We start from the raw sequence: 16463 nt of genomic DNA on the forward strand, positions 1-16463 counted from the left end.
AATCTTGAAGTGGATCAGCATATCTGATGAAGCTGATCGCACCACTCTTGCACTTTCTCTTGGGGTTGTACCCACATTGTAGAATGCACTTATTGGAAGTCGCTTTGGATAAAAGCGCCAGAATAATAAACGTAATGTCATGTGTACTGTATAATCATGTTGTCTGAACACAAGTTCAGCTGAATCAAAGGAATAAGGTGTGGGGGAGAAGAGGCATGAGCTCTCAGAGAGTGGGCTTTACCAAGGAAGGATCTGGGTTCCAGCCAACAATTAGGCCACTTTTTAGGTTTGAAGGTGTGGTATGGAGAACAGAAACACGTCTGATGGTGGTGGTACTACAAATGGACACGTATACACAGAAATAGCAGACAAGTTCATTCAACAACAAGTCGGCATGGTTATTGTGAAAGACGTTAAAACAGAAGATAGTATACAAATACCACAGCCTGTATATAAAGATGGACGACGTGTCGCCACCTCCTCTGCTGTGCAAAAATGAAGCCAAAATCTCCTAGATACGGCAATACCATCTTTTAATTTTGGAGCCAGTAGTTGGGCGTTGGAGCCGCGGTATCAAAGTTGTTGCCACCAGAGCAATCCAGATGTTTTCTCTTCACTTATACAGTCTATCCATCAACCCTTAGTTGTGAGTGTGTCTCTGACCGGGTGAGATCACAAACTCTGTCCCTTAAAGAAAGGAACAGCCACTGGCATGCAACAAGAAGAAAGAAGAGACGGACATATTTACCCAGGACATTCCCTACAGGCACCTCGTCCAGCTCTTCCAGCTCCCGGCCCATCAGCAGGTAGAGGCTGTCCATGGAACAGACGGACAGATGGGGCACGGCAGGCACATGGTCCCAAGCTCTGGAACCCTCTGGCAGCTGGCGGAGACCAGAGAGGGAATCAGCATGAGGAGCAAGGAGGCTCACAGAGTAATTAGGGGTAGGAATCACCAGACGCCTCCCGATACGATATTGTTGACATTTTAAACCTTTTTTCCAACTTCTAATGTTTCCCAATTTCAAACGATGTCCCCAAAAGGAAACTTTGTCACCATCTGTTTCATCTTAAAAGGAACATTTCCCTGTTTATTCATATCACTTCAATTTCATTGCTGCAAAATGGGATTGTCAAAAAGACAAACTGACCAACACATATATAATAAAAGATCGATACTTGGCCCCTGTGTATCGATATAATATTGCCACTGAAGACATTGCGATACTATGCTGTATCGATTTTTTCCCCCACCCGTAATGGTAATATGTCAACCACTGGTGGAAGAAGTATTCACATCCTTTGCGTCAGTAAAAGTACTAATACTTTGGACTGATACTCATACCCACTGATACTGATACCCAATACTTTGGGATGGACTGACTATCAGCCCTGGCTGATTATCGGGATGTTTTTTGGCAGTTTGCAGATAATTTGCATCGGCGTGTATTTACCTGATAACCGATACATATAATAAATTAAAAAGGGTGCTACTGTGGCTCGGCTACAGCTCTGTGTCTGTCCCTCTGCTTCAGTTTCACTCACCACTGAATCTGACTTAATGTCCCGCCCACAAAACTATCTGACTATCTGTTACTGGGTATTATGTTGAAAGTTTCTCATTCACTAAATAAATGCTTAAAGCTTCAATGTGTAATTTTTTGAGTTGATTCTTAGCAAAAGCCATTTGTTTTTTTTTGGTCTTTCACTAATATGTTCTCATTCATGTGTAATTACTTCCACCAACTATTCAAAGTATTCTTGTAAGCGTAGAATCTGCCATTCAGAATCCTATATTCTGCCATGTTGCGCCTCCATCTTTAAAACACATTAGCCAAAGAAAGACATACCTCCGCGTTTCGTGCTTTCACTGGCAGCGCGACAAATGCCAGAGAGGGGGAGAAGATTACAGAGCCACTGCCGGCAGAATGGAAAGCCGGTTGCAGCTGGAGCATCACGCCTATTCTCTAGGACATGTAACGGAGTCGCCAAGGAAGTTCAAAAGAGAATCAACGCGACAGGCAAAGCAACAAGACCAAGGTATAATATTGGAGTGGCTTTTCCACGATTGAAAGAGCAAGGGTTTATAAAAGGGACACCGAAGTTGCCTGCTTTCTTCTGTAAAGTCCTATTTGGGGGCGGCTGTGGCTCAGTGGTAGAGCGGTTGCCTGTCAATCGGAAGGTTGGTGGTTCAATCCCCGCCCCTGCAGTCATTGTCGAAGTGTCCTTGGGCAAGACACTGAACCCCGAGTTGCCCCCGGTGCTGCGCATCGGAGTGTGAATGTGTGTGAGTGTTTATCTGATGAGCAGGTGGCACCTTGTACGGCAGCCCCGGCCACAGTGTATGAATGTGTGTGAATGGTAAATGTATCCTGTAGATGTAAAAGCGCTTTGAGCAGTTGTTAAGACTGGAAAAGCGCTATATAAATACAGCACATTTACATTTACATTTATTTGTGTAAATTCGCCTAAAATATAGCATGGTTGTGCGTAACGCTAGAACGACGTCTAGGATACCTTTCCACGTGTCCATGATGAAAAATGATTGTCTACCTTGTAACATAAACGTATGTGTTGTGATTTCCCTGGGAGACAACTAACGTCATGTGTAGTTGTAACACAGACTAGCTACAGCTAGAACAGCTGTGTGTAACCATGGAGATACTTAGAGCTAATTTCACTTCTAATGACATTGTTCATACTGCTCAGAGAAATATATTGAAACACAAACATGCGTTGCTTCTTTCCTACCTAAACATTGCCTCACACTATTAACGTTGAACATACAGAGTAACGAGAGCACTGATACTTTACTAACATTAGCTTGCGTATGGGAACCTGATAGTTGATGTTCAAAATAACGTAAAACTATTATTACACTGGAAAGAACTCTCACGGATGCTAATTTAGCATTTGGCCACCAAAGGAGTTTAAATGCGCTCGGAATGGGAGGGGCTACAAGTGAAATTCAGTTGGTTGCCATATACAATGTCACCGCTTTAGGGGAGAAATTCTTACACAATGTAGCTTTAAAGCATTTAAAAAAGTTTTATGTCACTGTAAATGGTTCCAAATTGGTAATAATAATAAATTGGAATCGGCCTTGAAAACAACAGACGGTTGACACCTAACTGAATATGTTTCATTATTAAAAGTATGTAACCATCATATAAAAATGTACTTAGAGTATTAAAAGTAAAGTACTTGATGCAGTAAAATCCTCCCATTTAAGAAAGTGTATCCAAAAGTATCCAAACAGTTGTGTGTATAATGGTCTAATCATTTCAGCTGGTCTTGTAGGCCGTTATATTGTTAGCTAGGCTCATTTACATCAGATTTTTTAAACTTCATGTGTTTTGGGTGCAAGAATCTTAATTTGTAAAGTAACTAGCAACCAAAGCTGTCAGATGAATGTAGTGGAGTAAAAAGTACTGTATTTTTCTTTGAAATGTAGCAGAATGGAAGTAGAAAGTGGCATGAAAAGAAACGTATCAAATACCTCAACATTTGTAAGTACAGTATCTGAGTAAATGTACTTAGTTACGTTCCACCACTGCACCAGTGAATGCATACTGCAGTGGGATACTTTAGATTTTCTAATTTCTTGTATGAATCTAATCTGAGTTGAAACCTTCAGTAGAAGAACATTTGTTCTTGGTTACATTCCACCACTGGTGTCAACTAATGTCAACTTGATATTTCAATGTCTAAAGGTAGCACATTTACAACAGCTTGGAACATCACGCAGACAGAAGAGAAGTGGGAAACGGGTGTTGATAGCTGAGGGGGTTTACCATGCTCAGGCCCCGGGCGGGGTCATACTTTGGTCCCAGCACAAATACTCTGCGTCCTTTCTTGGCCACGCCACTGTAGACCCGCGCAAACGCGACAAAGGTCTGCTGGTCCTCCTCTGGCTGGGAGTCCTTCAGAGTCAGACCCTCCATCTTAGCTGACAGGGAGAAACACACACACACACACACACACACACACACACACACACAGAAATTAGTGGTTGGGTGCGCTGTGAGACCAACCACAAGAACTGTCTTCCTTACACACTGGATGCTGTATCTAGTTTTCTTTTTATGGTCTTTATTATTATTATTATTATAATTATTATTATTATTATTAAGTGTTAAATAGGGCTGGGTAATCTAAGGATATTATTTCGATATCGATATATGGGGCTAGATATCGTCGTAGATATTGGATATCATGATATGACTCAAGTCTTTTCCTGGTTTTAAATCTGGTTTGTCAATCCTAGTTAAACAGTTGTACATTTGTTGTATATATTTAAAATTATTTGTTCTTATATTCTATCCTATTATTATTTCATGTATATTGTATCCTATTATTTCATGTATCTTCTGTATGTGTGTCTCATATTTTGCTGCTGCTGAATTTCTCATTTTTTTGGATCAATACAAATCTATCTATCTATCTATCTATTTATCCATCCATAATTAGTCAATACATCACATTATTGGTTCTAGGATTACATAAACGTTAAAGTTTTTTGTATGTGTTTATATCTATACATCTGTAAATATATATATATATACACACACACATTTACTTGCTATTTGCTTTATTATTTATCTATTTATACTACTTAAGATGAAATCTGCTTCCATGAAAAACTTGAATTACAAAAAAAAAAATTCATTAAATATTTTGTGAAAGCACCATTAGCCAACCCTACAATATCGCTGCAATATTGATGTCAATGTCAATGCATTAGGTAAAAGTATTGTGATATTTGATTTTCTCCATATTGCCAGCCCTTCTCTGGAACATTTAACAATGTTATCTGCGTCCGATATGACAAACACCTGTTCTTTACCTCCAGGTAATTATTAATGAGAATTAGTCTTTTGTCAAAGTGTGGTGCATTTAGAGAAGTAAAGAGATGGATGAACAGTGAGCGTTAGCAATGAGTCAGCGAGTAGAGAGTGGAGCGTACCCGGGTCACATCCTGCAGGTTGGCCTTCGTGTGATTGGCTCTCTGCTGCCGTCTGATCAGCTGCCATCCTGTCAGCATGTCTCTGCCGAGCCAGCTCCCTGCGCTGGGCTATCTCCTCCTGGGTCAACGGCCTACACACACGCACACACCGCCACGTGCGCAGCCACACCCCACACACACACCCACACACACACACACACACACACAACACACACCCACACACACACACACACACACACACACACACACACACGTAAGAACCCATTAGACCTCCAGTAACAGCTGATCCCTAAACTAGTTCCCAAACTTTTTCACTACTTTCACATCAAGGACCCTTAACTGAGACAAATTGGACCTGGAGCCCCATTTGAAGGATTTTTGTTTTTGACCAAGATCTTCCTAACGGGGTTTGGCTCTATTATTGCAAGGGGGGCATTACATTATTAAATGATTATTTTGCTAGAAAGTCGATGAAAGAAATGTCTGAAAACATATATTTACATAAATCCTTTATGTTATTAGCAACACAAAAAATGTGAAAAAAAATAACATAACAGGGAGGATAGGCTTACTGGCCTGTGAGTAAGGTAGCCATCCACAGCTAAAGTAAAGCTTAAAGATTCATATAACAAGTATATATGACTATGTAAACTATTCATCAATGAGTCATACAGTCTGTCACTGTGTTACTTCTTGATGACATTAAAATTAAAAAAAATTAATGAAAAAATCAGTTGGTTACCAGGTTTGTGATTACCAGGGTTTGGCTTATTTAAGGCGGATGACTCACAGCCTGACTACGCTCAACTCACGTTGTGATAAAGGCTACTCAACACATGCATTTTCTTCTCTTTCAGAAAATTAGACGTTCATTAAATAACCTGTCGATTTCCTAAGTTTGTGTTTTAAAAAGCTTACCAAGTAGAATTCTAAATTCCACTGTATGACCGAACTGATATAGGACCATATATGAACATGTTTGACACGCATTGCCAAAGCGTCACTGTACTGGACATTAGAGCTGTCCCGATACAATACAAGTATTGGAAAAGCCTCCGATACTGCCAAACATGCTGATAGGCCGGTACCGACCTGATACCACGATCAAAGATCTCCTAAAGTCGTTTTTTAATGTTCTTATTCTGTTATGACAGACAATGTCAAAGTAGGTAATTAAAGAAAGTTCTTTGGCATTTCTTCTCTGTGACCTGAGGCAGGCCAAACAAACAATGATAGCAATTATATTACATCCATACAGTGTTAGTAAAGCTGTTCAAAAAAATTATAATATATACACTATATGTTGTGTAACAATCTGCTCATGTTTTGTGGTTTGTATCCTATCATCTACTGGCTGGACCTCTGGGAGTTGATTCTGAAAGGAGTTACGGGCTCTTGGAGAACAAAGCGACGCGAAGCAGGGTTCAGTTCACAATGTTCTAAAGGTTTAATGAGACACAGGGATATACATATTTTCTAACAATCACTCCGTTCACTTGGGTGGCATGAGAGTAGAAAGATCAGGAAGAAGCTCCATAGGAAAGGAGGACTGGTTCATGGTTGGTTCCCCCAGATACATCTTCAAACAGGAAAACAGTGTTACACTAAATGACACAAATTCATGATACCAATTGAAACAGATGAGAGATCGGAGTAGTCTACATATCCCTGCCTCTGCTAAATTATTTTTTATGACAGATGAACAAGAAGAAGACGTCAATGTATAAAGTGAAGACTTCGTAGTTCGCTCTCCTTTCAGTGTTTGTGACTGACTCCTAGCGCAAGTAAACCTTTGTTGTAGTGACTCCAGTGACTCTCGGTTGCTTTTGGTAATAATTTTTCTGACAGCTTGGTTCTTCAAACTGAATCCCAACATCCCTTCCACTTCCTAGGTTTGGAACCTGAAACCCGTGCACGGGGGGAGTCAAGGCCTCTCGGTGAAAAGACTTCCAACTGAATGGTTGATCAACTCTGCTGGAGTTTCTGCTGGAGGAGAGGAAGGGTGACGGGATCTTACAGTGGAGAGAGAAGATCACTGGACTCTAGGTAAATTAATAGCTTTGTTTGCTCAGATTACATTTTAACGAACTGGTGAAGAGCTGGTGTGTTTTTATAGTGAGATTATTCCTGAACATAATCTACGAGTATTATCTGAGTAATATTTTGTTTAATTTGAGAGTGAGCAATAGGACCATAGCAGTTAAGAACCGGTCCTTGTTGACTAATAGGTGAATAAGACCCAACAAGGAGGTTTGTTAGCAAAACGCTGAACGCTTTACTGAGTGACTCCAGGGATTCTTTGTCGTCTTTTGGTAAGAATTTTTCTAACAATTTTAAACTAAGTAAAACATTGTAAAAGGAACACGAAATCTGAGCAGCAGTTACTCCTGGGTGAGTGTTTTGTTTTCACCCCAAAGTGAACTCTGATCTCCGGCTTGAAAGTGTTTTAAGTAGACACCACGTTGTGCTTTTTAGTTTTGAGGTTATTTTCCATTGTTCCATTCCATATTAAAGTGCATGAATAAGTGTTTTGGCATGGCTGGCAGAGTGGCTCTATATCCTTGGTATTGGAAAGGGGATTTAATTCTTGCATGTTTTATGTTGTTGTGTATGATCAAAAAACATCCCCGCCCTATGCTTTTTCCACAAATCCCACCCTGACAACTATATATACATTTTGGTATTGGATCGGTACTCGATATCAGATGAAACCCAAGTGCAGGTATCGGAACCCGTATTGGAACTAGGGCTTGGCAATAAATCCATCTAATTGATTAACTCAAATGTGTAGTTAACGTTGATTTGTTTAAATTAAAATTGATTTTCTTCTTAACATCCGCCGACGCTCCCCTCTGGGCTTCCGTTGTTCCAAACGGGCTTAGCCCTCCACTCCCGCCACAAGTTTGAATATACAGCACCCCCCCCCCCCCAAAAAAAAAGCAATGGTGGGAAAAACACACACACAAATATTGGCATGAATAATCATAATGGTATACATGCCCCATGTGTGTGATTGTGTGTATGAGTCAGAACAAAATAAAGTTAAAACTTGTATAAAACACTTTCTTTGTCATCTGCAGACTGACTTTAAGTAGGGGGAGAAAAAAAATCAATTTAAATCTTTTTTTTTCTTTTTGAAAAACTTTTTGATTTTTTTTTTGACCATATCGCCCTTGGAACATCTCTTCTGGACAACGGGAGCGTGGGACTTCTGTCAACACCTGAAACAGCTGCCCCTGACCACAAACCACTTTTAAAACATGGACTCTGTTCAGTAAACATTCTTGAAGTGGCAAACTTGAAATTTCCCAGATAGGTAGCTCAGGAACGAGCTGTAAAAACAGAACACAATTATCCCAGCATTAGTTTTGCTTCATGACCTCTGTGTTTCTGTGTATGTGGAGTGTGGTCTGTGTGTGCATGTGGAGTGTGGTCGGAGTGTAAGGGTACGTACGTACGTCTGTGTGTGTGTGTGTGTGTGTGTGTGTGTGTGTGTGTGTGTGTGTGTGTGTGTGTGTGTGTGTGTGTGTGTGTGTGTGTGTGTGTGTGTGTGTGTGTGTGTGTGTGTGTGTAAATATATCCTCTTCAAAAAGACCACTGTGACTATAGCAACACAGCTGCTCACAATAGGCCTGAGTGACGGCATGCAACACAGAGTTCAGCTCCATGATGACAAACCACTTAAAACAACCCATAAAATCTGCCCCTGACAACAGAACCGGTCCTGCCGAATCACTGACTGATTGCATCAATCTTTTACATTAATTTGATATAAATGGGGGCCACAGCTTGAGTTCAGGATTCAAACAGGAAACCACCAAAGAGCAAACGGAGCTGGATGATGGCCTAGCCCTACAGCTTCAAACTGCACCAGCCAATTGACTCAGTAAAGCTCTCTTCACTCACATGCTGTCCTTCCAAACCAGAACGGCAAACCAACACAAAGCAGACAATGTTAAAGTGAAGTTTATTAATGCGTTCATTTGAGCCGAACATCTGTATTAAACTTTCCCTCTGACTTATGCTAAGTGCTTTATGTATTTTAATGTGGCAATGTTTCATGTCTGTTTCTCATGACTGGCAAAAAGCTGTTTTAGTGACGGACATTGGGAATTAGCAATAACTATAAATGCTTTGATGCTGTACATTTGAGATTTTGTCTATGTCTTAGCCTTTGTCCTTATTCAAATAAACATGAAATTAAAAATAAGATGCTGCTTTTTCCTGCACTTGGAGAAACTAGGGAGTAAATTTGCCAAATAGTTGTGTTATATGGTTCCAACTCCGATATCACTTTGTACTCCATAGAGTCATTAAAAGCAGAATCGCAAACAACAAATCCAACGTGGCGATACAGATGCCATTGCAGAGGCATTACTGGAGAAACAGAAAAGCTACCTCAAACCACGTTTTTCTCACATTCAGTCTCAGATTCAACCGGTTGGGGTCAACAACAACAAGAAGTTAACTGCTATTCATGTCCAGCTAGCATCTCTAACTGCAAGCCTTGGCTTTATCAGATCGGATTTGGACAATCTAAAAACTACCGTGGAAAGCAACTCAAGTATTCTGGATAACCTGAAACCGAAGACGCAACATCCGCATCGTCAGACTGAAAGAGGGGCTAGAATGTCCTAATGCTATTGATGTGATGGGCTTTGGTAACACTTTCATTGGTATGATTAAAGTTTTGTATTCTAACTCCTCAGCCCAAGTCTTAACCGGATGCACCTTCACCTCTTTAATTCCAGTTTCTAGATCCTCCCGCCAAGGCTGCCCCTTGAATACTGCATGCCGCTGGTCACCAATATGCATTTGTAATACGTAGCAACATCTCTCATTATTTGCGGATGACGTTTTGGTCTTTTTAGAAAACCCAGTTCAGTCTCTCCCTCACCTTCTATCATTATGCGAGGAGTACGGAAGCTTATCAGGCTTTAAAATTAACCGATCAAAGTCTGCCCATAATTCAACCATATCTGCTAACATCCCCATTGTTAAGCAGTTTAAATATTTAGGCATTGAGGTCTTAATGTGTCTGTTTGCTCAAGCACCTTAGAAAGTGAAATGACAAAGCCTTGGTCACTCCATGAAATTCTTTTTGCCAATGTTTCTAAAAAACAGTGCCAGCTACGCTTTGGCCCCATTATCTCACAATCAAAACTTGGATATCGGCTGAAACACACAAATAGCTTGTAACTAGAACACTTTTCCCCCTTTATTAAATAATACAGCCCTCCTGATTGGTGGCAGGCCGATAACAGCCCCACAATGGGAACAAAGGGTGCTTCATTGTCTAAAAGACATTTTTAGCAAAGTTGGCTTGTTACCTTTTTCTGATTTGCAGAACTCATTCAATCTACCACTTTCCTCTTTTTTTCTTTTACCTTCAATTAAGATCAGCACTTAAGGCATACAGTGTCCTTAGGCAGAGGCCTTTACCCATCCCTCCTATCTGGAAGTTATTTAGCCTAAAACCTGTGGTATGGTATGCAGACTTTATCAGTTCTTAGTGATATCTGGCCACTCTGCCCTTCCTATTGAGAGGATCTGGGCACGGGACTGCCCAGGACTGAGCATCGATCTTGACTGGAATGATGTATGGTCTAACATTCTAGAAGTATCACGCAATCCAGACCATCAGCAGATTCACTACAATTTCATTCATATGGCATATTTCAACCCCCTGGAAGATGTACCACATTAAAATAATGAACTGCCCTTTATGCACTTTCTGCCCAATAAAAGCACAAAGCACATATCTACTGTTCTGGGAATGCTCTCCTGTTGGTTAGTTCTGGAACATTATTGCATCCAACATTTCCATCTTGATTAATGTTACTGTGCCTGTTACTGTCACTGTTTTCATTCTGAATGATGTGTCAGCTTTTCAACTCTCTAGAACTCAAAAGCGTGCTGTTTTTGCTGAACTAACAGCTGCTAAGAAAATTATTGCAACCCGTTGGAAACCACCACATGACCTTTCTATCCTTGCATGGACCCTTTCCTTCTTGGATGTAGTCTATATGGAACTCCCTACGGCACGTATCTATGGAGCACCAGGAAAGACCCTGGACACTTGGCGCAACATCGCCGACTCCTTGAGGTCCGGGCTACAGCCTTGAGCCTTGGTCCCTTGTCTTGTGTCTGTTTATGTATGTGTTTGTGTGTGTCTGTTTCTGTGTGACGTTTTATCTCCCTCCCTCCCAGGTTTCCTCTCTGTGTTTTTTTTGGGCTCTGGGATGCGTTCTAATGTCTCAGTGTATTGTTTGTAATAGTTTGTATCTGAATATATATAAAATAAATAAATAAATAAAAACCATGGTGAAAGCAGTCGCTCATCGGTAATAATGGGTACGCCAGACAGGATTTGGTTTCTGGCCTCGCCTGCTGCGGTTATGAAGTAATGGCTTCCAAACACTGAAGCCGGACGATGGCAATGACAGGCAGACCTTTTAACATTGTGAAAAAAGTGTGCTGGAAAATGAACCGATATATTGATATTTAAGCTGTCTGCTAAACACACTTCATGGCATTTTACCACCGAAGGATTTTAATTGAAGATGATTTCTTTTCTGTCTCGAGCGGATGAAAAACTGAGCAGTGACTGAGATGATATTCTTTCTGACACTGGATGAAGGCAAAATGTGTAAAGCTCTGAGCCAGCTCATTAGCTGTCATGGAAGATTTAGTCTGGCATTGCCAGACCTTTCTTCACAGTGTCCAGACAGCTAGCTAGGCTACCTGTCCAATCTGAGTTTTCTGTTGCACGACTAAAACAACTTTTGCAGGTACACATGTTCCACCAAAACGTTCCTTCCCAAGGCTATTTTGCAGAGGCACCGTGGCTCCGTCCGGCTCTTAGCATCGCCCATTACAATTGTTATTGGTTTAAAGAAATAAACCAGAGCATGTTTTTCTCTCATCCCAGAATGCTGTGTGTACTAGCCAGACCATCCTCCGCAGTGCTGTATAGAAAGGTCTGGCAGAGTTTGGAACGCCAACACAAAGAAAGTGGAAGATGCTTAAACTGAGTGACATCCGGAATTTCCTGTAAAATGGAACGTGGATTTGGACTATGGAGAAGAAGACTCTTCTTAAAGGGCTTCCCACTAAAACTGCAGCTGTCCTGCAGCTCTAGAAGTGTGTGATGAACATCATCACATTGTGCTCATAACTCATGGTAATGTAAAACTAGCGCTATGTGCATAAGGAGTAAAGCTTTAACCTTCATATTGTCCTCGGGTCAAATTGACCCATTTTCCTATATCAATGTTCTTTTTAACTACCCAACTGTAATTACCCAAAATAACATGATTGATTCCACACAACGCTCTTTGGCAACTATAAATCTCTACTTTCATTAATTTGGGGTTGTCTTGTTCAATTTTATAGCATTTGAAAACAAATTGAAGTGGTGGAGTAAAAGTTAACACATTCCAGTCTGTGATTATCCATCAACATCCATTCCTTTAAATTTAGTCTAACTAGTTCCTCATTTCTGCTTTTCTAACTCAAACATTAGGTATAATTTCCTATAAATGAGGTTAATTGAACATCACTTCCAAAAATAACTATAAAACTAAAGTTAATAAGTTAGTGTTGAAAACATTAAAAACAAAGTGACAAACATTGGGAAAAAAAGCACCACGAGTTGAAAAATGGGACAAAACGTAAGAAAAAGTTAAAAATATTGATAAAAAAGCCTCAACAAGGCGCCCGGATAGCTCAGTTGGTAGAGCGGGCGCCCATGTACTGTATAGAGGTACAACGCATCAACGCAGCGGGCCAGGGTTCGACTCCAACCTGCAGCCCTTTACTGCATGTCAACCCCCCCCCCCTTTCACTTCTCCAGCTGTCCTGTCAATAAAGGCCTAAAATGCCCAAAAATAATCTGAAAAAAAAGAAAAGCCTCATCAAAAGTGTTTTTGACGGAAAGACAACACAAGGGTTAAGTATTTGAAAAAGCACTTATCTCTATCAGGTGTTTTTGTTCATTTTGTTTGACTTCAATTTGAGTCAAAAATATCTGATTCCAGCTTGTTAAATGCGAACATTGTCTAGTTTCTCTAATCCTCTGTGACAGTAAACTGAATATCTTTGAATTGTGGACAAAACAAGACAATTGAGGACGTCATCCTGTCATCTTGGGCTTTGGGAAACACTGATCCAGATTTCTCACAATTTTCGATTGTTAGTGGCAAGGGGCATACAGTATGTGGTTGGTGTGTGTGTGTGTGTGTGTGTGTGTGTGTGTGTGTGTGTGTGTGTGTGTGTGTGTGTGTGTGTGTGTGTGTGTGTGTGTGTGTGTGTGTGTGTAATGCAGGTATTGGGCAAAAAAGAATGGAAGCTCGTGCAGGCTAATTAGACCTGATTTTGGGCAGATTTCTTCCTTTCTGGCTCACAGACTGAGATGACCTGAACTTCCTTTTTATACACTGCCTTTCTTGCCCCTCGCTCTCTTTCTCTCTCTCTTTCTCATATATCTGTATCTCCTCCTCCCCATCCTAGTCGTCTCTGACAGCCTGTCTCTATCTTTTCTCCTCTGTGTGCTGCTCTGTTTCCCTGCTAGTGCATTGGCATAGTCTGCCATTAGGATCCAGTCCTGTGACAGGAGGAGGCGGGGGGGGGGGGAGCAGCAGAGACGTAGCCAGCCAGAGGGCTTAAGGCGGATCTTTCTACTCTGCATCAGATATGCTGTGTGCTCACCGTGTATGTCGGGGGTTTCAGCACAGCAACAAGACACAAGAAGAAGCTCTGCTTTTACTGGGACTTCCAAAGGTCTGATCGAGTTCAAATGTTTGAGGGTTTGTTTTGTTTCATAAAAAATGCATCCTCTCTGGGAGAAAAAACTGTCTGATCCCCAGATAAAACACCACTGCAATGTCTAAACACACAAATCAGCGATTCAGGTCAGATAAGGCCTCCATGTCCTCAGAGTACTCTATATTAACCCTATGTTATGTTCACAACCTTCTGAAACCAAACCTTCACAAACACAAGAGCAGCAATGCAAACATTTAGTTAGTTTCCAGATTTTAGCAAATGACTAGTTGTAAAAAACTTAAAGCTTTAGTGCGTAACTTTTTAATTTTAATGGACGTCGGTTACATTAAAGCCAGTGCCAAATGAGTTGCTACAAAGCTAATTAAGATTATAAGCTCCACACAACTTAGATAATGAACTCTTCTGAAGAGTCCATCATGGTTTTTTTAATCCTCGGTGTCCTCTTGGCTACTAGCAAATGCGTGGAGGAGGGGTTGGGTTGGTGCACGGTCACGGAAGGCTTGTATCATGTGGACAGGCTGACAGTTTTGTTGTCATTACTTTGAATTCCTCATGGGGGAGACAGATGTGCTATAGCTTTACGGAATGAGTTCCTTGTGTCAAACTGGTAATGCTGGGACAATTATGAGTGGAGGACTTCTGTAATGGTTGTCATAGGAGTTCACTAGGCTGCAGTGGAGCAGTTTACAGCTCAGGCCCAATTTAGCTAATGCAAATCACTCTATAGTGCACAATGAGGCAGAGCAAAGACAATGAGCTCTCTCCAGCCCATTAACAGCTCACACACGTCCTCTACTGGACAGACCATTACACCAATACTGGGAGCGACACTTAAATGACTCCCCCCAAATCAATCCCAGTCTCCTGTAAGCATCCGCTTTCAATGAGGAATGGCAACAGGCAACTGTTTGCTTTAACAGGCCTTTTAAGTGCGAGGGCGGCTCTGCTGTTCTTCTGGTTGAGAGGAAGTGGTGGGCCTCGTCCCCGGGCTTCACAAAGGGCTTGAAGACAGAATCTGTGAAGCCGGGCTTAGATTAACGACCTAGACACTGAAGAAAGCAGCACTGTGATGTTTGAGTGCAGTCAGATCCTGAAGCCAGACAGGCAGGCCAGGCCAATTCCATCCATCACTGACTGTGGAGGAGCAGGGATGGGGGGGTTGTGGTCTGCCCTCAGTTCACCTCCAAGAAGGACGGACAGATCAGAGAGGGCTAACAGCTGGAACCCCTCAGGGGAATACTCTAAGAGACAGGTCATGCCTAGGCATGTCACAACTTAAGATTTTAAGACTGATTTATTTATGAGGACAATGCACATTAATCATTAAACATTTCTGTGAATGTGCCAGTTAGCCAGATGGCTAATTTTTAACTGTAGTCCTAGTTACCTAGCACGTATGTCTTTATGACAGGAGGAAACCAGGGCACCCAGGGGAAACCCATGCAAAATATGGGGAGCACATGCAAACTCCACACAGACCGGGGATTCAACTCTGCAGTGTCTGCTTGCTGTGAGGCCGCAGTGCTAACCACCATCCCTTCCATGACTGACACATTTTATTTCTTCAGGTTTCCTGTTAATATACATTGAAAATTAATTAAATAAAAACGTTGTAAATGAGATCTGTGGGTCAGTGAACTTTCAAATCTACATTTGTCATTGTTGTTCACCCAAACAAATCCTCTCTCCATCGTGATATCCAGTGATGCTGATTGGTTGGTTTTTTTGCCCATTTTGTCTATGAGATTTCTGCCTTCACAGTGCAATGGTAGTAAATCGATTTTAAATGTTTTGTTTATTCTTACAGCGAAAAAAAATAAAATAACAAGAAACTGTGTCGCTATTGCTCTGGATAATATACAGACCACACTGAACAGGTTTGATAGGAACTATTCCCTCCTACTGTGGCCATGGGTGCACTCTCCTCAACATGCTGCTGTGCTGCGCCATGGACAATTACTAGGTACTACTAGGTAGAGCCACACCCGACCTGGATTTTTCAGGCCAATACCAATATCTATGGTGGAGAGTTCATCAAATCTGATAACGATAAATTGGTTTCAGCACTGTATTTTAATTTTAATCTGTTAAATTATTAACGGTGATTGAGTTGCTAAATGCTGCTTTCCTGAGAGGAAGTGACGTGCTGGGAGGTAAGTGGTGCATCAAGTTACTGGCTGCTGCGAGAAGTAAAATCTCTATATCTGGGCGCCCGCTCTACCAACTGAGCTATCTGGGCGCCCATATATAGAGGTTTTACTCCTCAGCTGGCCTGTGGCTCTTTGCAGAAAGACGCTGAACCCTGAGTTCAATGGTTCCTGTACTATGGAAAAGCGCTTTGAGTAGTTGCTAAGACTAGAAAAGCGCTATATAAGAACAGTCCATTTCCATTCATCTGTCCATTTCCATTCATCTGTCCATTTCCATTCATCTGTCCTGTCAAATAAAGGGATAAAATCTCCCAAAAATAACCTTTAAAAACAAAACAAGATACTGCCTGTGCATAAAAAACAAAATGGGTGTCGGTAACTTTAAATAATGTTCTTTGTGCACTACAGAGCAGTGATTTAACCCTAAACAGTTTCACCAGTGTGGGCCAACTCCGCTCCTTCCTTTACATCCAATAAAGAGCAGACATACTGTGTGAGGCAGCACTACAGCACCATCTACTGACTACGCTGTCCCCCCACACACACACACACACACACAC

At 41.3% G+C, this 16463-nt stretch overlaps 1 protein-coding gene across 3 annotated transcripts in view; it reads right to left on the reverse strand.

Annotated features, from left to right (window-relative positions):
• The window catches only part of efl1 (elongation factor like GTPase 1), a 115285-nt gene that overhangs the window by 74797 nt on the left and 24025 nt on the right, over positions 1-16463 (reverse strand). For 2 of the 3 annotated variants that reach the window (XM_032537407.1, XM_032537408.1), the window contains exons 13-15: positions 4971-5097; positions 3795-3953; positions 749-884 (exon numbers count right to left, since the gene is read on the reverse strand). In XM_032537407.1, the coding sequence (XP_032393298.1) occupies positions 749-884; positions 3795-3953; positions 4971-5097 (422 nt within the window). Of the gene's footprint in view, positions 1-748; positions 885-3794; positions 3954-4966; positions 5098-16463 lie in introns of all 3 variants that reach the window. The other variant, XM_032537409.1, reaches the window with a different exon arrangement.

Source organism: Etheostoma spectabile, chromosome 15 (assembly GCF_008692095.1).
Source record: "Etheostoma spectabile isolate EspeVRDwgs_2016 chromosome 15, UIUC_Espe_1.0, whole genome shotgun sequence".
NCBI lineage: Eukaryota > Metazoa > Chordata > Actinopteri > Perciformes > Percidae > Etheostoma > Etheostoma spectabile.